Source organism: Erythrolamprus reginae, chromosome 7, assembly GCF_031021105.1.
Source record: "Erythrolamprus reginae isolate rEryReg1 chromosome 7, rEryReg1.hap1, whole genome shotgun sequence".
Taxonomy (NCBI): Eukaryota; Metazoa; Chordata; class Lepidosauria; order Squamata; family Dipsadidae; genus Erythrolamprus; species Erythrolamprus reginae.
The window spans coordinates 25,642,219-25,666,268 of record NC_091956.1 but is presented as its reverse complement, the minus strand read 5'-3'; the positions used below and the strand labels follow the sequence as shown (position 1 = coordinate 25,666,268).

At 40.6% G+C, this 24,050-nt stretch overlaps 1 protein-coding gene across 1 annotated transcript in view; it reads left to right on the top strand.

The window, feature by feature from the left end:
• Nucleotides 1-24,050, top strand: part of LONRF1 (LON peptidase N-terminal domain and ring finger 1) — a 28,772-nt gene that overhangs the window by 2,433 nt on the left and 2,289 nt on the right. Inside the window, exons 2-10 of the mRNA XM_070757236.1 lie at nt 3,747-3,865; nt 6,905-7,027; nt 8,594-8,746; nt 8,988-9,141; nt 9,275-9,371; nt 10,692-10,806; nt 12,326-12,447; nt 13,001-13,159; nt 13,244-13,406. Of these exons, the coding sequence (XP_070613337.1) occupies nt 3,747-3,865; nt 6,905-7,027; nt 8,594-8,746; nt 8,988-9,141; nt 9,275-9,371; nt 10,692-10,806; nt 12,326-12,447; nt 13,001-13,159; nt 13,244-13,406 (1,205 nt within the window). The remainder of the gene's footprint in view (nt 1-3,746; nt 3,866-6,904; nt 7,028-8,593; nt 8,747-8,987; nt 9,142-9,274; nt 9,372-10,691; nt 10,807-12,325; nt 12,448-13,000; nt 13,160-13,243; nt 13,407-24,050) is intronic.

Below are 24,050 nucleotides of genomic sequence, written 5' to 3'. Positions count from 1 at the left end.
TACATTCTTCAGGATGTGCATTGTTAAATGTAGCAAGTAAGAGAGAGGTTACTTTGTGTTGTAATTGTCTAGAGACAGACATCACATTTCAAAAGCCATGTTCAGAATGTATGCACTGTAAAATAAGGAAATCTTTAGATGGACAATTTAATATGTTTTAGGAAATGACTTGAAAATGTTTTCATATACCTATTTGGAGGATTATGAATCACTCGTGACCTAGTAATTTTAGGGAAAGGAAGATTATATGCAGCCTCCCTCAAGCGTTTAGATAATTCACCTGCTTGTGCTGATTACATAAGGAAATGTGGATGTGGAAAGGGAAATATTGTATAATATTTGTGATATCCTAGATAGGCAGATAGGACTTTCACCAACCCATTGCTGGGCAAAGATTTGCATACATCAAGGTCAAGAGATTAGTGTAATTCAGTTAGCAACTTAGTGCATTCTTAAATAGTAAGTACTTAGACTGTAATGTGAAAAATATTAAGAGTACTTAATTGTATTTATATTGCTTTATTTACTTATTTATAAGGACTGGTAGCCATCATGGCATTACATTTGTCTGATTGTTTTTCTGATAGTTTCTCATACTATAGCTTAAATGCACACAATAAATAAAACACACTTATTCTTTATGAACATTGTTCAGTTTTTATTTTGTACTTATGGCTATCTCTGAAACCATAAGGGAAAGCCCTGAAGCTTCATATTGCAATTTTCTAAAATTAAAACATGCAGGAAAAGAAACAATTTAATTAGGTTAGCACAGTTTTAATTTTAAACCAGATTTTTTCATATTTATATGGGATCTTTTACACTTGATCATTTTGTTAAGGAGCTCAGTTAATATATAAATAAATAAATAAGTGTGTGTGTGTGTGAGAGAGAGAGAGAGAGAATTCCAAAGCATTAAAAGCACTCAATTCAGGGCATTTATGCCTTATAAAGGACGATTCTGAGTGTCTGAGATAGTTATGAGATAGTTATTAGAGAATGAGATGTAGAAATGTCTGCAGTCTGACTTAATGAATAGAGTGGAGTAGTAATGAACTAATGTAAAAGATACTGTAAGTTATTTTTGTAAAAGTTTAAAACAATAGAATATAATAATTTTTAAAAGTGCCTTGTGTATATAATCTAGTATTTGACTTTATCAACTGAAGTTGTAAAGTTTGAAGTTTTCTTAAGAGGCCAGTTATAAGGGACTCTACTCTAAATACTTTTTCTTATTGTGCATTAAAACAATAAGATTCCAAATGTGAGTAATAAAACCTTATGACAGTTTTAAAATTTGCTCCAAGTTATTGACTAAAGTTGTGTCACCAAGGTAGCAATTATATAATTTTGGTATGCTGCTTTTGCATTGCTTTCTTCATATACAGTGCAGATCATTGAGTGTAGATTTTGATGTGACCTTGTCAGAAAAATGTTTGGTTCCGTATGAGATTTGTAAAATAAGTATTCGTCTGTTTTCATGCGCATAAATGAATTTTGGATTGAGTTTGAGTTTGCCATATATAACTATCCCTATATAACTAAAAATGTTTGAATATTAATGTAATTTAATTTTCCCCTCATTACTCACATATTAGGAAAAGATAAAAATATCTAATTTTGTAATGTGCTGTATTTTTCGGAGTATAAGATGCACCTTAATTTTTGCAGAGGAAAACAGGGGTGGGGGGGACTGCCTATCAGATATTAATCTGGCTAGTGTTCTTAATCTGGCCATCTTCAGAACATTATTTTATCCCCTGGTTAGGAAAAAAACTTATTTGGAGAGAGTAACAATGGAAGAGCCCCCAAGCCGGTAAGAGCTGGAAACATCGTTAAGGACCTCAATTAGGGCTGAAAAGAAAGCTTCAAAAAAGCTACATTCAGAGTATAAAATGCACCCAATTTTTAAGCCTTTTGTTCAGCTGAAAAATATGGCAAATGATTATGGCTAGGTTCAGTTTGGAGAAATGAACAAAATAGGGTTTTTTTTAAAAAAAATTGCTTTGTAAATGTATTCAAATTTCTATTTTAATAAAGAAGAACAACTCTTGTGCTTCTTACAATTAGTAATTCAGGGTTCTTTTACAATTATGTGCTTTTGTTTTTTTTTACAATGTCACAACTTCCCATGACATTGGAGATACAATTATAGCACTCCCCCCCAAAAAAGAGGGTGAAAAGTTAATGTAGCGCCGCCCACCTGCCAGCCTCTACCCTTTGGTCTCTGCCTCCCCGCAGTTTGCCTTCTTGCGGCAAACAGCCTGTTTCAGCTTCAGCACAGCCTCCCGACCATGAGCTGTGCCAAGCTTCAGGGATTGCCATTGACTATTGCCACCTCCATGCTAATCAGCTGTTTGTGCTAATCAGGCTGTGCTGAAGATGAAACGGGCTGTTTGCTGCAAGAAGGCAAATTGCTGGGAGGTGTTCTGGTTTCTGGTAGAAATTTAGCAATTACAAATAACTCTTATTAAATGCATTATCTCATGAATAAAGAAACTCCATTTATTTCTCTGCTCTTCTGGAATTCAAACACATTTCATACACACACTTATCTGTTGGTCCGTTATCTCCCTTGATCGCATTTCTCACATTCCTTCTCCTTCTCCACTTAACAAGATTTATTTTCCTAAATGCATGATCTCTAAAAACAGCAGCCCTGACTGTTAATCACACAGAATACTTTTGCTTACTTGAGCGCAGCAATAAAAACATCCATTTTTCTCATTACCAACGTTGAAACTCCACCCTTCTTCCCCACTGACCCCCTGACGTGCCAAATACAACACTACAGTATTTAACCCATTCCTCTCCTTAATATCCTGTTCCAGACCTCTGTTCTCTACGTTTTTGGGCCCTTCTGAATTCATGGTTAACCCAGCGAGCGTCTGATTCTCCCTCGCTAGATCCTGAACTCATAGCCCCATCTTGTGGCTGGCCTCCCACCTGTTCTACTACCTGTAACCCCGGGCCCCCCACTAATTCATAAACACTATCTGAATCAGAGTCCTCAATATCTTCATCATCCTCCAACTGACCAGGAGTATGTACAACAGGAGGCAAGGGCAATTTTTTTTCTTGTTTTCCTCTCCAAAAAAGGTACGTGTGTCTTATAGTCTAGAGAGTCTTATACTCCAAAAAATATGGGGCATCCTTGCCATAAGCAAATAGTCTTTAAAATTAAGATTACTCATCTTAATTTTAATCTTTTAATCAAAAGTTACATTGATTTTGGCTGTTCTTTTTTTGTATTTGCAAGTAACTGTTCTGTGGAACTATCGGTTACAAAATGTCCTGCTGAAAAAAAGATAGGAAGCATTGAACCATGCTCTCTGCTTTTTAGTACATTAAGAAATATATTTACATATGATCTTATGTAAATTACGATCTACTTTCTTCAATCATAGAGGCATTTTCCTGCATGATTAACTTATATCTGAATATCTGTTCTCTAGGTTTATATTACTTTTTTAAAAAAATTTCTCATAGGTGCAAGGCTGCTTTTCAGATCAATCAAATGTTGAGCAAGTGGGTGTGATAGGGATTGTCACCCAAGCCTGACATCATGGGCTGAGAGAGATGATTGGCCTAAAGTTACTGAAGCCTAAAGCGGGACTAGAACTCACTGTCTGAATCACTAGATCATACTAACTCTCTCTATTTATATTACAAATACTGTTGATATTACAGAGTTTTACAATTGGGTTCAGTAAACCGTGTTCTAAATATGTGTGTATTTCTTTTAGATCCCGGTGATTTAATGTTAAGAATTTACAGAGCTGAATCTTACGCTAGTCTTCAAGAATTTAAATCTGCACTAGATGAACTGAATACTGTTACAGCTAAAATGCCAAATTGGCCTGAGGTAAGTATAAGCCCAAAATTAAGTTACTTACTTTGTGTAGGTTTCTGTATTCTTCCATAATGTATCAAAGAGGACAACATAATAATAAATTATGCCCAAAAGTAGTTCTGGTTTTGTTTTATTTGGGATATTTAAAATTATTTTTTAAAGTAAGTATAATGTATATTTCTTGGAAAATTTCTATATCATTGCTGCCATCCTATAGGATGCAGAAAACTTTTCCCCATATGAGTTTCAAACTTTTTCAGGCTGAAGGGATCTGCATCAAGGGCTTCAGGATTTATTTTTATTTTTTTAATTACAGTATTTAATATACAAATCCCTGCAGCCTGAAACAGTTTGAAACCTATACTCTTGGCAAAATTTTCTGAGTCCTACAGGATTGTGGCAATGACACAAATCTTTTACTGGGTAGATAATCAAATAATCAAATGAACCAAATCAGCAATGGGCAATGACACAGGAGCAGGACAAAGGCTCCCCAGTAAGAAAAAAAGCCTTTCACTATATCTAAACCATAGATTAGAGAATCCTCCTCTTGTTCTGGAAGCAATTATAAGGATGTTTGACCCAAACTTGGAAGTATCTGAAATTGGGCTCAATGGCTCTTTATCCTTAATTCTAAATGGTCAGTGTCTGGACATATTACAGGTAGTCTTTGACTTACCACAATTGGAACCAAAATTTTGGTTGCTAAGCAGGATGGTTAAGTGAGTCGTAACCAATTTTATGACTTTTTTGCCCCAGTTGTTTAGCCAATCACTGCAGTTAAGTGAATCGCATGGTTGTTCCTTGTTAGAAGCCAGCTGGCAATCATCTTGACCCTCAGGTGCTGCAACCATGGTAAACACACGCCAGTTTCTAAACACTCAAATTTTGATAATGTGGCCATGGGGATGCTGTGGTAGTCATTAAATGTGAGGACTGGTCTTAAGTCATTTTTTTTAAAATATTGTTGTAAATTGGAACAGTTGCTAAAAGAATAGTTGTAAGTCAAGAACTGCCTACATATAATATCAAGTCAATGTGCAAGAGAAGATTCTGGAAGGTTCTGAAGTAAAGGATGTCTAAATCATGGGTCTTCCCAGATACACGCATGTCTCTCCAACACTCTGTGCACTGCACAGGTTGCTGATTGCTTTCCGGACACAATTCAAAGTGTTGGTGATAAAGCTCTACATGGCATCGGACCAGATTACTTACGGGACCACCTTCTGCCGCATAAATCCCAGCAACCGGTTAGGGCCCACAGAGTTGGCCTTCTCCGGGTCCCATCGGCTAGACAGTGTTGTCTGGCAGGGCCCAGGGGAATAGCCGTGGCCCCAGCCCTCTGAAATCAGCTCCCTCCAGAGATTTGCACTGCCCCCACCCTCCTCGCCTTTCGAAGAGTCTCAAAACTCATGTCGCCAGGCGTGGGACAATTAGATCAAGCCCCCTTCCTCTGTTTACGAGATGTAATGTGTGGTTGTGAATGAATTGGTTGACTGTTTTTTATTCTATATGGGATTTTAGTAGTAACTTTTAATTAGATTTGTTGTTGTGTTGCTTTTGTAACCTGTGAGCCACCCCGAGGCTTCAGAGAAGGACGGCATACAAATATTATTATTATTATTATTATTATTAATAATAATAATAATAATAATAATAATAATGTGTAAACTACAAGTACTATATCATTATTAAAATATAAAGATTTGAAAAGGTGAAAAATGCTGTGTAATTTGTGACTGATGTCTCCTTAACCTCCCTGCTGGTTACTAAAGCAATGAAAGAAGCGTTACGATTGAATATTATAAAGGAAGATTCAAAAGGTCATGATTTGACAGGAAATTTGCAAACATTCTGTTCCTCTCTGGTTTGTAGGCTATATACATTCTTAATTCATGGCAGAAACAGGAATTTTAGTTCATGTGTCAGAGACATCTGCCTGCAATGCCATACAAAGGGTAGTTAACATGGTCGTGAACTGTTATATCTAATGTTAATGTACTTTTAAATTATGTATCCAAAATTTATACATGTCACTATATGAAGTACTAGAGTTTTATTTATCACATTTATCTATATATTTACTATTCTGTTCTGAAAATGTTAGACAGCACCTAAGATGTTATCACTGGTATTAATTGCTAAAATTGAGAGTTAATTTTCAAAAATTGTTGGAAAATAATGGCTACTTTGCATTGTTTTGTAGCTTTTGGCCATGAAATAAAGCTCAACAATTTTAGGAATTATTTTTAATAGAATGAAACAAATTTAGGAAGCTCAATTTCCCAACATAATACTTTTTAAAATAGATACGGTATTACTAAACCTGATATTCAAACAAAATATACCAAATTAGCTTTATATAGTAAATATTGTAAGATACTGAACCCAATTATTTCTGCATAAAAATGGCTAATTAAGCCCTGGGAGTACACACTATAATATTCAGAATAACTTTGTATTTCAAATATAAATCTCATACAGAATTTGATTTAAGTTGGAAACCATTTTAGTATTATAATTTTACATACAGCGTGTATCACATCAGAAATTTGGGGTTCTTTTAATATAAAGTTTTCAATTATTTGAATAGAAAACACTGTAATATTTAATCTATTTTTAAAATTTATCTGCATTATTGCTGTTAATATTTCTGTTTCTTGGGTTCTTACAGTGATTTGTAATTTTAAAAACAATTAGTGTAATCTGTTATTAAAAAATAATCAAATATTTAACATTTATTTTTCGTACTTACTTTTTCTTACATGCTTACTAAAATAAAGCAGATGAAATTATATATTTTAAAATTGGATCAAAATATTTTCTCTTTAAGTAATGTATATTATTGTTTTCCATTAGCTTCATGTCTGTATGGTTTATTTTAGTTCTAGTTTTAGCATCAGTGAATCTAGCAATGTTTTTAAAACAAACTTAAACCTAGTAACAGGAAGTATTAGTAGTTGCAGAAAAAACATGTTTAGGATTAAATTTGTACAGCAAATTCAATCACAATAAATATATCTTATATTAATACATAAAATCATTTTGCAGGTGTATTTCAGAAGAGCAACAATACTTAATAATGCTGGTTCTGTAGAAGATGCCTTAAAGGTCTTTCTTCATTGCCTATCCCTTGATGAAGGGTTTGTTTTAGCAAAAGTAGAAGCAAAAAAGGTACTTATACATTCTTATAATTATCTTTTCTGGTCAGACTTATTTGTTTAAGAAAATAGGTTAGAAAGGAAGCAGATCTTGACAATAATAATAAAACAGATTTTCATGCTGTTCAAATGAATGGTTTTAGGGGGAAATTTTTTGTAAGAGTCCAAGAAATGTATTTAGGCTACCAAAAAACTGTATTTATGTCATCAAAATTATATTATATTATGAAACAAAATCTGGGAATAATATTATGTGTATCATAAAATAGACTCGAGGAGGTACATACAATACTGTTATGCAACTACTGCTTCCATTTGAATTAATGTTCTAGAAGATAACTAATATTCAAACAAAATATCAGAAAATTGCAACTGTAAAAGAATGTGTGGAATAACATTACACAATGGAGTACAGTGGTGCCTCGAGATACGAGTTTAATTCGTTCCGGACCTGGGCTCTTAAGTCGAGCAGCTCTTATCTCGAACGACTTTTCCCCATAGGAATTAATGTAAATAATTTTAATTGGTTCCAGCCCTCAAAAAACTCACAAAGTTAGTCTAAATTATGCAGAAAGACATGTTTTTAATGAAGAAATGTACATGTACATATAAATGAATAATGAAGTTTCTTTCACTTAACTTGTAAACTTTCTTAAACTTTTAAATTTACATATGTTCAACTTCTCTGCCACCCAATCCTGTAGGACAGAGGTCCCCAACCCTTTTTGCACCAGGGACCGGCTTTAAGCGATCAAGAGAGGAATGGGTGAATGAATGGACGGAGGGTGGGAAGGAAGGAAGGAAAGAGGGAAGGGACAGGAACAGAGGAAGGAAGCAAGGAAACTTATGAAAGGGGAGAGTAAGAGAGGAATGAGTGAAGGGAGGGAGGGAGGGAAGAAGGTGGGAAGGAGAAAGAAAAGAAGAAATAGAGGAAGGGAAGGTAAAAGAGAGAAAGAAAAAGAGCAAGAAAGAAAGAAAGGGGGAAGAGACAGGAACAGAGGAAGGAAGCAAGGAAACTTATGAAAGGGGAGAGTAAGAGAGGAATGAGTGAAGGGAGGGAGGGAGGGAAGAAGGTGGGAAGGAGAAAGAAAAGAAGAAATAGAGGAAGGGAAGGTAAAAGAGAGAAAGAAAAAGAGCAAGAAAGAAAGCTGCAAACACCCCCCCGAGCCCCCCAGGCCGGCTGCAACCTTTTAAAACACGCGCGCCGCTTCGCAGCTGTCTCCTGAAGCCGAACGCGCAAGTTAGCGTTTGGCTTCAGGAGACAGCTCCTTGGCGCTTGTATCTCGAATTTGGGCTTGTAAGTAGAACAAAAATATCTCTCCCCTCCCAGCTCTTATCTCAAGTTGCTCTTAAGTAGAGCAGCTCTTATGTCGGGGTTCCACTGTATTAGGATAAATAATTGTTGGTTACTCTGAGACTTCTTTCAGATTATGGGAGAATGATGAGCTGTTTAATGTCTAAATATTGGGACAATATTGAAGTAATATTTGTGTTACTTACAAAACGTTACTTACAAAATTTGTGTTACTTACAAAATGTAATAATCATTATATTTTATTCCTTAATGTCAATTTTATAGATATTGCGGAATTTGCTGTCAACAGAAAACATTAGTGAGACATTGAAAGAATCTGTTTTAAATACTTCATATATTCGAAGTAAACAACTTAAACACAGCTCTGCATTTGAAATGGAAGAGTCTTATGATTGTTTACAGCTCAGCCCAGTGTCAGTAAGTAAATATTTTCATGCAAAATAATTATGAAGATCACGAACCATGTGTTCCATGTGTGTTTGTGTCTTGAAAATGTTTTAATACTGATTAATTCAAGTTCAATATGTCAGTTAAATGAAATGGTCAGTAATAAAGATAGAATACTGAAAACTGAATCGGCCAATGGAATATTAGTCACTATTCATTATCAAAAATGTAGAGAATAGATTGATTTTTGTTTCTTCATTTTACCTTATAGGTCTTAGAAGAGCCACAAGGGACATTAGACACTGTTGGAGGAATTTTGCAACGTGCCCAGTCTGCAAATTCTCTTGATTCAGTAGAAAAAGATGCCAAAGACGATATATTAAAAAGAGTAATTTCTGAACCATTGCTTTCTGACCAAAAGAAAGGTACTGGTACTTATTTTAAAAGGAAGTTTTTCCAACAAAATGCTACTATTTGTGAAGATGGAAACAAAATAAATATTTGGTCACATATATTGTTTTATGAGTTATGCACTATTTCATGTTTTAATTTGTTTAGAAACTCCAAAAGGGAATGCTACCTTTTCAATCACTTGTGGAATAGTTCCAGAAAATTTGGTTGATGTAACAGACTTTGAATGCTCATTATGTTTGAGGTAATACAGTATGATTTCAACATTTATGGTTATTTTTTAGCATAGTATATAGTAGGAAGCTTTAATATTAAACTAAGTGCACAGATGCTATTAAAATCATTTCTTTATGAAAATATTCTCATGATTTGTTCAAAATCCCTTAATAAGACTACAAAATAAGGTGAGGTTTCAGAAGTAATTTCTAATCATATTTGGATGGCTATATTTCTTTAAAATGTATGCTTAGCAATTAGCTTATTGTAGGACTGAGTGGCCCAAGAGATAATTTTTTAGTTCCCTGTTTCCCATGAAATAAGACATCCCCTGATAAAAAGTCCAATCAGGCTACTGAGTGCATGGAATTAAGGCCAAGGGCTTATTTCAGGGTTTTAAAAAATATAAGATAGGATCTTATTTTAGGGGAAAACATGATAGTATTAGGAGTTTACGGAGAGGGGCGGCATACAAATCTAATAAATAATAATAATAATAATAATAATAATAATAATAATAATAACAACAACAACAACAATAATAATACTCAGAATGACACTCATAAATGATATTAGCATTCTATCCGCCTATTTTTGGCTTGAAATGAAAGAAAATTTGCTTAATATATCTATAAAAGTTTCCTGTTTCTGGCTGTCTTTGTTGGAGACCCAGTTTGGGATAGCAGTTAAGGCATCAGACTAGATTGAAATTGGGCAATGGCAAATCACTTCTGAATTCTTAACAAGATAACTGGAGGGACTTGTACCGACAGTCTCCAGAAATCAGCACTGATTCAAAGGCACAAATAAAGTAAAATAAATTAAATCTGCTAGTTGAAATGTTCCATCTCTAACTTACTAATAAATACAGGTAGTCCTCAACTTCCAGCCATTCGTTTAGGGATTGTTCAAAGTTACAACGGCACTGAAAAAAGTGCCTTATGACCAGCTTTCCCACTTACAACTGTTGCAGTATCTCAATGGTCACATGATCAAAATTCAGATGCTTGGCAACTGACTCATACTTATGTTGGTTGCTCTGTCCATAGTTAATGTGGTCACCTTTTGTGATATTCTGACGGAGGAATCCAGATTCATTTAACACCATGTGACTAACTTAGCAACTGCATTGGTTCACTTAACTGTGGAAATTTAAGGTTGTAAAACAGGACAAAATTCACTTAACAAAAGTCTTGCTTAACAGCAGGAGTTTTGGGCTCAATTATGGGCATAAGCCGAGAATTATCTTTAGTAACAGTTTTTATGTGCATCCTTCAAATTACCTTTTTCCGACTCATGTGTTTTTGCATCTTAATGATAATTCGCTAAAATTTGCAACATTTTTTAGGCTTTTCCTTCATCCTGTGACAACACCCTGTGGCCATACATTCTGCAAGAAATGTTTACAACGCTGTTTGGACCATACTCCAGAGTGCCCTCTCTGTAAAGAAAACTTAAAGGAGGTAATGCTTTTCATGAACATTTATAAGACACATCTATCATAAAGCGAAGTTTGAATCAAAAGCTGAAAAACACTGGTGGAATTATAATAACCGGTTATTCTGTGAATGGAAATGACTTCCATTTGCAGCATCTTCCTCTTTAAAATGTTCGAAAGACTGTAGATTAATATAAAACAGGTCTTTTTCTTGACACTTTTTATCAAGCTCTCATAGGAACTGCAAAATCAGTTTTAACATGTAAGGAATTTTATCACATTTACTATTTTAAATATATAAAAATGAGAAACTGCATACTAAAATATGATTGATTTTTATGAACTGCCTTACATCTTTTTCATAAAATTGGGGAATTAATAGCAAGAGTTGAACAGAGTTTCTCAATATGGGGACATTTCATTAAAAGAAATTATATTCTATTTCCGGATAATGCCAGTGTTGTTGCTTAATCCAGGCCTTGCTTGAGCACTGTGTATTACTATGTAATCACATATGTATACTGGAGGCAATCAACACTATTGGAAGGTACAAGCACAAGGAGCTGAACCAGACGTCCAAGCATTAAAAGAATTATTTTATTTATTTATTTATTTGATTGATTGATTGATTTTTAAAATGCCGTCCTTCTCTTTAGACTCAGGGCGGCTTACAACATGTTAGCAACAGCAGTTTTAAACAGAGCCAGCATATTGCCCCACCAATGGAAGGCTGAGTCAACCTTGAGCCGGTGATGAGATTTGAACTGCTGACCTATAGATCTAGTCAGCTTCAGTGGCCTGCAGTACAGCACTCTACCTGCTGCGCCACCCAGGCTCATTTTGTGGTCAGCTGTGGGTCTTGGATGCATATCCATAAAGGAATCTAATTTGTGTCAGAAGGGGTGATAGATGAAGATGAGATGGCAGAATTCAGACTGCCAGTACTATTCTATTTCTGACAGAGAATTTCATTTTTGTTATGGGCCATCACTGCTATTCTTCCTTATATCCAAGAGCTGCGTATAGATGCAAACCTTGGGCACCAGAATTTTGGCAAGTGACAAGAACAGACATGACGATTGCTACTTTTGTGGATTTCTAAAAACAGGGCAAGGAAGTATTGGACAATGAGCTTCTTGTTTGCAAACAATTGCTTGACCGTTGGTTGAAAGGGCACTTATGCTTAGGAGACACCCACATGCAGAGTGAAAATTCATTCATTTTCTCATTTAGCATGATATATTTCTCTGAACATATAAAAAGGCAAGAGATGAAGTCAGTATGGTCAGCTGTTTTCTGCTTAATTTTTTGAAACTGAATTAGAATTCTTTATTGGCCAAGTGTGATTGAACACTCCATGATAGCCATAGGATACTAAATAAAAGCAATCAACATAGATCATAAGATGTAACAACAAAGTGATAGTCATAAGATGCCCAAAGGAATCGAAAATAGAAAAAATAGGAAAGATCGGAAAAATAAATGATAAGAAAAAGTTTTTATTCAAGAAATTATAATGGCTTAACAATTTATCTTTCATTTAGTTTTTGACACGTAGGGAATACAGCACTACACAGTTGCTAGAAGAATTAATATTGAAGTATTTGCCTACTGAATTATCTGAGAGAAAAAGAATTAATGATGAAGAAATATCTGAACTCTCAAGGTATGTGTGGGGTGTGGGTGTGTGCACTTGCTTTTGTGTGCAATGAAGCTTGTTAACAGACATTTAGAACAAAGAATAAATTGTCTTGGATAGTAATTATACAGAATAATATGTAATTCTTTACTACAAAACCCAACTGAAAAATGTTAGTAATGAAAACATCCATTTATGCAGTTAGGTAGAAAAAGATTTTTAACATTCCTGTTAATATTATGTTAACTAAGACAAGTTACTGAAATGTTCCTGATTAGGTAAGAATTAATATGCAGGACACTATGAAGAAAATATCACTATGAATTTAATATAAGGAAAAATATTTTTTTCCTTATGTTAATGAAAAATTCCTTAAATTTATAATTTTACAAGTTGAACGATAGTCCATTCGAAGCCACAATTTGACACAGTGTGCTCTTCACTATTAAGAGCATGCACAAGAATATAAGTTAACATTGGGAGAAAGGATATTGGTGAGGGATGAAATACCTCGAGTTGAATCTTCCTGCGTGGATAGAATTCGAATTTTAACATTATATTTTCTGTGTTCTGTTTTAAGCTTGACGAGGAATGTTCCTATCTTTGTTTGCACTTTGGCCTACCCAACTGTGCCTTGCCCCCTCCATGTGTTTGAGCCAAGATATAGACTGATGATTCGAAGAAGTATGGAAACTGGAACAAAACAATTTGGGATGTGTGTACATGACCCCCAAAATGGGTAGGTTAATTTTCATAGTCACAAAACCAAAATGTATAAAATTTATTTTTAAGATGGCCATTGACAACGGTATCCCTTTCTTAGATTTGCAGATTATGGCTGCATGTTGTACATTAGAAATCTTGACTATCTGCCAGATGGGCGATCAGTTGTCGACACAATTGGATTAAAGAGATTCCGAGTTATTCGAAGAGGGATGAAGGATGGTTATTGCACTGCAGACATTGAGGATTTAGAAGATATAAAGGTACATAAAACATCTGTTATGCCTCTACGGGAAGACACCTTGACTATTGTAGTTCTAGTCCAATGTGCAGAATTCTTTCAGTAAATGACAATATATAGAATTCCATTTAGATCCTATGTTAGTACGGTATTGTTTATAGAGGATATTCTTAAATGTTTTGTGGCCATGGATCCCTTTCAGGATTTGTGAAAGGTACAGACATCTCAGAAACATGTACAGGTATTTAAATAAATATAAAATGCATAAATACAGAACATATTGCAAAGGAAGCCAATTATGCTCACACAGTTATCAAATTACAGTGATACCTCATCTTACGAACTTAATTGGTTCTGGGAGGAGGTTCGTAAGGCGAAAAGTTCGTAACACGAAACAATGTTTCCCATAGGAAACAATGTAAAACGGATTAATGCGTGCAAGGGAAAAAAATTGCAAAAACAGCGGTGGGCGCTGCTGCCCGGCTGTCACCTTTTGAAACAGCCCAGCGCTTCTCGGCGTTCTCCCAAACGCCGAACCCGAAATGTTCGGCAAAAGTTTGGGTTCGGGAGGCTGCTGAGAAGCACTGCCGCCTGGCTGTCACCTTCCGAAACAGCCAGGGGAATTCTCGGCGTTCTCCTGAACGCCGAACCCAGAAGTTCGGCAAAAGTTCGGGTTCGGCGTTCAGGAGGCCGCCGAGAAGCACCGCTGCCCGACTGTCACCTTTGCAGAAGAGCCGCGGAATCCTGGAGTCCATGTTTCGGCCAGCCAGGAAGGACATCTCCGTGACGTCAAAGCTCCGCCCAAGGAATTCCCTATTGGGATTCCCCACCTCCGTTTGAGCCTCCCGACCGGCCAACAGCTCCGCGGCTCTTCTGTTTTTCGTAAGGCGAAAAAACTTCGTAAGAAGCAGCACAAAAATCCCGAACCCCGGGTTCGTATCTCAAAAAGTTCGTAAGACGAGGAGTTCGTATCATGACGTACTACTGTATTAACAAATATGTAATATAGTAATTATGTGCTTCTTGATTTATCCATTAAACCAGTAATACGGCAGTATCCTTTTTTAAGATATAATAATTTTTGATGGTGAGATTTATTGAATATTTTTGGAATCTAAAGGCCATACATTATTTTGTTGCCTCCATATATATTTGAATTAAAAGCTATATTTAAATTAAATAAAGTTGAGGAAAGAGTAAAGCAGCTTAGCCAAAGCCATGAAAATGAACAGCATTGTCCTGGAGGAGATCTTCTATCAGGGCCTCCTAAAAGAGCCATGTTTTTACAGCAGGGTTGGAGTCATATAGACCCCAGGAGAAACACTGTTCTCCCATGCCTCCTGGAAGGAGAGTCCAGCATGGGTTTAGCTCAAGTCTTATTGGTAGGACTGAGTTTCAAATTAACATAAATATATAATAATTAGGTACCGCCCCCTTGCTGCCCCAAGTACCCAGTTTTAAAAAACTCAGTCGAGGTTAAGGACATGAGTTTTATTTCTCCCTCTAGGTTGAGTATGTTTAAATATTAATAAATAATGTGTTGAACTTTGTAATTTTTTCCCTTTGTCGTTTTTGCAGGTTTGCGGTTCAACTAGGGGTCTCTGCCCTCCGCGGGCACCACCCCCACCTTTCCTCCTTTTGGGGCCTCTTCTCTCCGTGGGTACTGCCCAGCGAGGAGCAACTGGGCGCTTATTCTTGACCCCAACGGTCAGACTTAGCCCAATTCACCCCAGATGGGAGGGGTCCGTCCCTTCCCATCGTCGGGGGCGGCGAGGAAATAATCGCTAGTACCGCAGCCGCCGCGGCCATTCCAAGCCGCCAAACAGCTGATTGCCGCTTGCAAAGGGCGAGCCGAAGACAGTGTTTTCGCGACCGCCGAGGCGTCTGGCGGGGAAGCGGCTGGCGGTTTCAATTTCGGCTTTCATGAGGCGATTCATCGCGCCTGCCATGTTGTTTAAATAAAGCTGAGGGCGCGAACGGCTTCTATCGCCGTTTCAAAAAGGCGCGAACCGGGCAGCTGGCCAACTTCGGAGGCCTGCAGTTCTGCCTAGTGACAGCCGATGGTGTCACGTGGGGCGCTGACAGCCAATTAAAAAAACGCCTTAGCTGTCAGTTTGCCTGCATGTCTCACTTGCGAGTGAGAGCTTTGCTTAAACACCTGCGGCTGTGTGAGAGTTTTCATTTGTGGATTTGTGAGTACGCTGCCCCTATATAATTAAATAAATATGGCAGATCAAGTGGTCATCAGGGAGGAGCAGGCCCAGGCAGTCCAGACACCTGCCAAAGGGAAGGACAAGGCTCCAAGCAAGCCTAAAAGTAAATCCTCCCAGTCTGGTTCCTCTCTTCGTGAGGCTGAGAGGAAGATCAAGGCCCTGGAGCAACGTTTGGAGGCGGCCTTGTCCCCCCCCATCGTAGGTGGACTGTCCATAGGCCCTTTCCAGCCTCTTCCTCCAGCTGTTTCCATGGGTCTCCAGGGCACCGCAACCGAGAGGGACTGGTCCCCTGACAGGCAGGCCCTTCCTCCATTGCCATCAACTGCAGCAAGGCCTGAGAGGCCTTCATCCTCTCATAGCCAGGCACTGCCTCAGGGGGAGTTACAGATACCATCTTATGTGCCTTCATCTACCTTCACCCCCACGGCAGCGGGGCTTAGAGACAATGCAGATGCTTGGCAGGCCTTTGCCCCTACTATACAGGACATTGTGGCCAATGCATATACGCAGGGCATAGCTGCGGCAACACAACGAGCCAATGCCTTTCCATCTCAGCCTATCCAGCCCAGGGACATCTGGTCAGCACCACCGCCCCCTACTGGGCTGGGTTCTATGTCACTTGACCACACTGACTTTGAGGAAGACAGTGACCACGGAGATGGCCTGTCGGATGATGAATTCACTGTTCCAGAGCAGCCAGCAGTGGCGGGCCTTTTTAAACCCTCCTTGTATAGGGTTTTATTGCGCAAGGCAAAGCAAGCCTTAGATGTGCCAGGAGCAACACCACTAGTGGAGCCATCAGACGGGCCACGCACTTCGGCTGCTTTATGTAAGGAACCCGCCAAGGAATCGGACAAGGTTCCTGCACTGGAGATTTTTCTCGAGAATGTCAAGCGCCCGTGGCAACATCCGGCGGCGGCACAAGGGCCTTCGAACCTGGAACGCAGGTTTTATACCTTTGATGACAGCATGGAGACGCTACTCCAGTTTCCCCCTGTGGACAAGCCGGTGGCTACTTTGGTTTCCCGCACGGTTGTGCCTTCAGAGACGGCTGACAATTTGAAACCGGATGAAAGGAGAGCGGAGACTCTTCTCAAGAAGACCCACCAGATGGCCGCTTGGGCTCTTCGAGCAGCTTCCACTGCCTCCTTCTTCAGTCGGGCATCCATTATGTGGATTCAGGAGGTTCAGGCGAGACTGGCTCCTGAGGAGACTCGACTGCGGCAGGACTTGAATAAGCTCCTCGCGACTGCGGAATTTTCCACGGATGCCACCCTGCATGCCGCAAAATTTGCCTCCAGGGCTATGGCTTCCACCATTTCGTCAAGGCGCCTGCTTTGGCTCAGGAACTGGCAGGTGGATGCCAAGTCGAAGTGGACTCTGTCTTCGGCTCCCTTTGAGGGCACAAAATTGTTCGGGGAGGCCCTAGATCCTGTCTTGGTAGAGGATAAAGATAAAAGGAAAGTCCTCCCAAGGTCTTTCCGTCGCCAGGACCGAAGGGCTGGTCCGTACTCCCGTAGGCAGTCCTTTCGGTGGGACTCGTGGTCCGCCCCTTCACAGCAGGCCAGACCTTACTCACAGGGTGCCTTTTCCACATCCTACAGGAATGACCGACAGTATTCCCAGGAACGAGGCAGAGGTTTCTCCCAGACCAGACGACCATACCGGGGATACCAGCAACGGAACGCCAGACGTGCCAAGTGACTGCCTGGACGGCATTCCTTTGGGGGGCAGGCTACAAAGGTTCAGCGAGAGATGGCGAGCTACCACTTCAGACCCTTGGGTCTTAGCCACTATCTCACAAGGGCTAAAGATCGAATTTCTTCACAACCCTCCACACCATTTTACCACCTGCCCTGTCACCAGAGACTTCGAAAGGAGGTCTCTGTTGGATCAGGAAATTCTCCATCTTTTACAGATACAGGCGATCGAACCTGTTCAGGACAATTCCAAAGGTACGGGATTCTATTCAAAGGTGTTCCTTGTACCCAAGGCCTCCGGGGGTTGCAGGCTCATCTTGAACCTCAAACGTCTGAACCAGTATATTCTGTACCGACGGTTCAAGATGGCCTCCCTCCGCTCCATCCTGGCCTCTGTTCGAGCAGGGGACCTTCTTACTTCAGTGGATTTAAAGGAGGCCTACCTGCATATCCCCATACACCCGAACCATCGGCAATTTCTTCGATTCTGCCTACACGACGTCCATTACCAGTACAGGGCCATGCCCTTTGGCCTGTCATCGGCCCCACGTACCTTTACGAAGGTACTAGATGCACTGCTGGCCGATTTGCGGTCCCGGCCAATCCGGATTCTCGCATATTTGGACGACATCTTACTTTTGTCTCCAACCCGCCAGAGGGCGCACAAGGACTTACAAACCACGATGTTTTGTCTACAACGTCACGGCTTCACCATCAACATGCCAAAAAGCCATTTGACTCCTGCCACCAGACTCATTCATCTGGGTGCGGTGATAGATACGGTCTCTCAGAGAGTATATCTATCCCCGGAGCGACAGCACCGCATCTATTCTCTCATAGGGGGCCTTCAACAGAAACGAACGGTGCCATTGTCTTTTCTGTCAAAGGTGCTCGGGACCCTGGTATCCTGCGTGGACATTGTCCCTTGGGCCCGTTACCATTATTGACTGCTCCAGTGGACCTTGCTTCCGTTCCAGCGTCGAAGACTGAGCCATACCCACCGTTTAACCTTCGTGGGACGCGAGTTGCAACTCTCCCTGCGTTGGTGGAGATCTCCAGCACTGCGGCAGGGCACTTCCTTCGGACCATGCCATCACACGATCCTCACCATGGACGCCAGTCTGCTGGGGTGGGGCGCTCACATCCAGTCTCAGGTGGCTCAAGGCTTCTGGAGCCCCCAGGAGCTATGCCCAATCAACATCAATTTTTTGGAGCTGAGAGCTGTCCGCTTGGCCTTGCTGGCCTTCGCCACCCTACTGGAAGGTCATCACGTCCTCGTACGCACGGACAACGTAGCGACCAGGGCGCATTTAAATCACCAGGGTGGAACGCGCTCTCTCAGGTTGATGGAAGAGACGGTCCTTCTCTTCGACTGGGCGGAGACTCATCTTTGCTCTCTCCATGCAGAGCACATCGCGGGGGAGGACAACAAACAGGCGGATTGGCTCAGTCGCCAGGAACTGGACCCGGCGGAGTGGCAGCTCGATCCGGGTCTGTTTCAAGAAGTCTCGCGTCGGTTCGGGGAACCGGTGGTGGACCTATTCGCCACCCCCCAGAATACCCAACTCCCGAGGTTCTACTCCCGATTTCCAACTCCGGGAGCCGAAGGAATCAATGCACTACATCTTCAGTGGCCAAAGGCCCTATTGTACGCCTTCCCTCCGATTCCACTTATTCCATCGGTGGTAAGGAAGATCCTGATGGAGAAGGCGGAGGTGCTCTTGCTAGCGCCTCATTGGCCTCGGAGACCTTGATTTGCGGACCTCAGAGAACTGTCCATTTCTCCACCGTGGAGGATACCGGACGACCAGATATCCCTCAGCCAGGGGTTCGTGTACCACCCGGAACCCCAATGGTTCCACTTAACCGCATGGCATTTGAAGGGGACAGGTTGAGGAGCTGCCTCCTTCCCGAGAATGTTATCGCAACTATTCAAGCGGCTCGACGCCCTTCCACAGTCCGAATTTATCAGGCAACATGGGCAGCCTTCCATTCCTTCTGCAATGACAGGAACCTTCGACCACAGGATTCCACAGTCATCCCTGTCTTGGAATTCTTGCAGAAAGGTTTGGAGAAAGGTTTGGCGCCAAACACGCTAAAACGCCAGGTCGCAGCGCTTGCCACCATTATAAAGCGGGACGATGGGGGACCCTTAACTTGTCACCCTTGGATTAAGGACTTTCTCAGAGGGGCTACCAACACGCATCCCCCTCCTGTTCGTCGTTTCCCCACATGGGACTTGACCGTGGTCCTTCAGGCCCTCACGGGACCACCATTTGAACCGTTGAGGACTGTTTCATTGCGTTACCTCTCCTTCAAGACGGCCTTTTTGGTGGCAGTCACCTCGGCAAGGCGGGTATCCGAACTGTCCGCGCTGTCGGTCAGATCAGACTTGTGTCAATTTTATTCAGACAGAGTTTGTTTACGCCTGGACCCCACCTTTCTTCCAAAGATCAACACTCACTTTCACAGGGCTCTAGAGCTGGTGTTACCGGATTTCTGTGCTCATGGTACTCACCCTTTAGAACTTAAGTGGCACAAGATTGATGTACGCAGAGCATTGAAACTTTACATCAGGCGTACCGACAGTTTACGCAAGACTGAGGCTTTGTTTGTCTCATTTAGTGCTAGTAAACTGGGCCTCAAGGTATCTTCCAATACCATCAGCCAGTGGGTGAGACTATGTATAGTTGAGGCATACAAGGCGAGTGCAAGGACTCCACCGAGTGGTATACAGGCTCATTCGACAAGGAGTGCGGCTTCTTCGGCAGCTTGGGCGTCGCAAGCCCCCCTTGAGGATATCTGCAGAGCCGCGGCGTGGAGTTCACCCACAACCTTTATTCGCCATTACAAATTGGATACCTTCGCTTCAGCTGAAGCTGCTTTTGGCAGACGTGTACTCCAGAAGGTGTGCGGGGAGGTACCACCCATGGTTCACAATCTCCCTCCCTGAAACTTTAGACCTTGGGTATATCCCATGCTGGACTCTCCTTCCAGGAGGCATGGGAGAAGAACCGTTGTACCTACCTGAACGGTCTTCTCAATGCCCTGGAAGGAGAGTCCATACCCTCCCGAAGAACCATGGGAGTTCTTGTTTTGATGCTACTGTTTCTTATGTTATTATGGTTGTTAATAAAGTTCATTACCTTTACATCTTTTCGTTTTTTAAAACTGGGTACTTGGGGCAGCAAGGGGGCGGTACCTAATTATTATATATTTATGTTAATTTGAAACTCAGTCCTACCAATAAGACTTGAGCTAAACCCATGCTGGACTCTCCTTCCAGGGCATCGAGAAGACCGTTCAGGTAGGTACAACGGTTCTTCCATAGGATAGGTGCAGCTGCAGAGAAAACATGTCTCCTAGATATCACTGGATGTCAGTGCTTGTACACCTGGTATCAGTTGTTTTGGTTTTTATGCTTTAGGGTGTACACCGCCCAGAGTCACTCATTGACATAGGTGGCTATGGAGATAAAATAAAGCTGAAGTATACCAACCTCTACTTATAGTATAGGCAATGAGAACTAAAAGGTAAACATGTAGGCAAACAGGCAGAAGGGACCACCAGAAAACCCACCACTAGCCAGGACAGCTCGCAAAGCTGAGGTGTGACATGGACAAACGGGAACTTTCCAACTAACTCATTAGCTACATGTTAGCAAAGTAGCTTATGAGTGATCTTTAAAAGTAGTCTATGCAGTAGTCCCCAAACTCTTTGGCATGGGGAGGTTTCATTTTTGCGTGCCCACTCACCCACAGCTCACCTCCAACTGTGCGGCCCGGTTCCTAACGGTACAGGTTGTGGCCCAGGGATTGGGGACCTCTGATCTAGTACACATTGCAATAGTCCAAGCAGGAGGTGACTCAGTCTTACAATCCAAGGTTCTTTTCATTTAAAAATAATAATAAAGAGAATTATCATGCTGTAAACTCTTATTTCTCAAAATGCTGCTTCATTTTTGTTGGTACCAAGTAGATTAATTGGATGTTCTTTAAATAATCATGGACATAGGTTCTATAAGGAATTATAAATCCCTCTTGGCTACAACAACCAGATCTTTTCCCAAGCCATCACGGATCCACTGTTAGACCCCCTGCAATTTGCATACCGAGCAAATAGATCAACAGATGATGCTGTTAATATGGCTCTACACTACATCCTTCAACATCTTGAATCTCCAATGACCTACGCCAGGGTCCTCTTTGTGGACTTCAGTTCAGCATTCAATACCATCGTACCGGACATTCTCTTAACCAAACTAAATCAGCTAGCGGTACTTGAACACACTTGTAAGTGGATCACAAGCTTCCTAACAGACAGGAAGCAGCAGGTGAAGCTAGGAAAAATCACATCAGATATATGTACAATTAGCACAGGTGCCCCCCCAAGGCTGTGTACTCTCACCACTTATCATCTGTTAAACTACTGAAGTTTGCAGATGATACAACAGTGATCGGACTCATTTGAGACAACGATGAATCCGCATACAGACGGGAAGTTGAACAACTATCCTTGTGGTGTGACCAGAACAATCTAGAACTGAACACACTCAAAACCGTAGAAATGGTGGTAGACTTTAAGAGAAACCCTTCCACCCTTCCACCTCTCACAATACTAGACAACACAGTATCAACAGTAGAGACCTTCAAATTTCTAGGTTATATCATATCTCAAGACCTAAAATGGTCACCTAACATCAAAAACATCATCAAAAAAGCACAACAAAGAATGTTCTGCGCCAGCTCAGGAAGCTCAAACTGCCCAAGGAGCTGCTGATTCAGTTCTACAGAGGAATCATTGAGTCTGTCATCTGCACCTCTATAACTGTCTGGTTTGGTGCTGCAATCCAACTGGACCGACACAGACTTCAGAGGATAATCAGAATTGCAGAAAAAACAATTGCTGCCAATCTGCCTTCCATTCAGGACCTCTATACTGCACGAGTCAAAAAGAGGACGGGGAAAATATTTACTGACCCCTCACATCCTGGACACAAATTGTTTCAACTCCTACGCTCAAAACGTCGCTACAGAGCACTGCACACCAAGACAACTAGACACAAGAACAGTTTTTCCCCGAACGCCATCACTCTACTAAACAAATAATTCCCTCAACACTGTCAGACTTTCTACTAAATCTGCACTTCTATTCTACTAGTTTTTCTCATCATTCCTATCACCCATTTCCTCCCATGTTGACTGTATGACTGTAACTTAATGCGTATATCCTAAGATTTTTATTAATATTGCTTCTTCATTGCTTATTTGACCCCTATGACAATCATTAAGTGTTGTACCACATGATTCTTGACAAATGTATATTTTATTTTATGTACGTTGAGAGCATATGCACCAAGACAAATTCCTTGTGTGTCCAATCACACTTGGCCAATAAAAATTCTATTCTATTCTATTCCTATTCCTACAGGGGGGAAATGCTCCCGGTTTGCTCGTGCCTGTTGGTAGTTGGAAAGCTAGTCGCGAAAGCAGTGCGAGGCTCCGGTCATCTGCCTGGACACTGCCATTTGGGTTCTTTTACCCTCTGCGCATGCACAGAATGCTTTGTACATGTGCAGAGGATAAAAGAACCCAAATGGCAGTGTCCCGGCGGATGTAACCTTGCGTTGTCTTCACAACTGGTTCTCCAATGAATGACAGGCACGAGCAAACTGGGAACATTTCACCCTTGCTTCAACTCATGACTACAATTGAGCGCAATATTTCTGCTGCTAAACTAAGTGTGTTGTTTGTTAAGTGAGCTTTGCCTATTTTATGATCTATATTTATTTATTTATTCATTGGACTTCTATGTAAGCCGCCCCGAGTCTTCGGAGAGGGGCGGCATACAAATCTAAATAATAAATAAAATAAATAAATAAGTTGTAAAACAAAATGGTCATAAGCCACTTTTCAGTGCTGTTGTATCTTTGGTTGTTAAATATAAATCGAGGACTATCAGTATTGTTAATTTTACTAACAGAACTTAATGTAGACTATAGAAACACATGCACACAGACACAATCCTTGTGTTAGGATGGCAACTGGAACTAAAATTTCTATTGCTAATAAATGTCATAAATATTGTGTCTCCCTGAAAATAAGACCCTGTCTAATATATTTTTGAATCATGAAATAAGTGCTTGGCCTTATTGCCATGTACACAAAAGCCCAATTGGGCTTATTATCAGGGGATGTCTAATTTTGGGGGGAAAGGGTAGTAATATCACGACCACACTTTTTATGACAATTCCAACAATCCTGGTTACCATCATTGAACAAGGACCAGTTGGGATTCTAAGCAAGGACGTCATGATTGTGACTGCTTCTTCATAGTCTGTTTGTGGGAAGCCAACAGAGAACATTGGAAATCACAATAACATGAAACCAGTTCACTGCAACATTGTGAAACATACTTTCTAAAATGTTTGCCCTAAAAGTGTTTGGAAACCCTGTTGTACATATTATTCGCTGCAGAGCTGCTTTGTTGACAAGACATCCCCTTTTATGGCATTTTTATGCTTTTCCATTTATTTCCTTGTACATTGCAAGCTTTCACGTTTTTGTGATATAATCCTAGCGCAGAGCAAACTTCGAATCTCAACTGCTCCACTGAATTTAAAGTCTTATCAAACTGATACCTGGATCAGGAATTAGCCGTGGCCCAGTAATGGCTGTTGCTAAGTGAATTCAGAAAAGTCATTCAGAAACCAGTTGAGAAAGGAACAGTTGGAAAATACTGTTTAGCTCATTC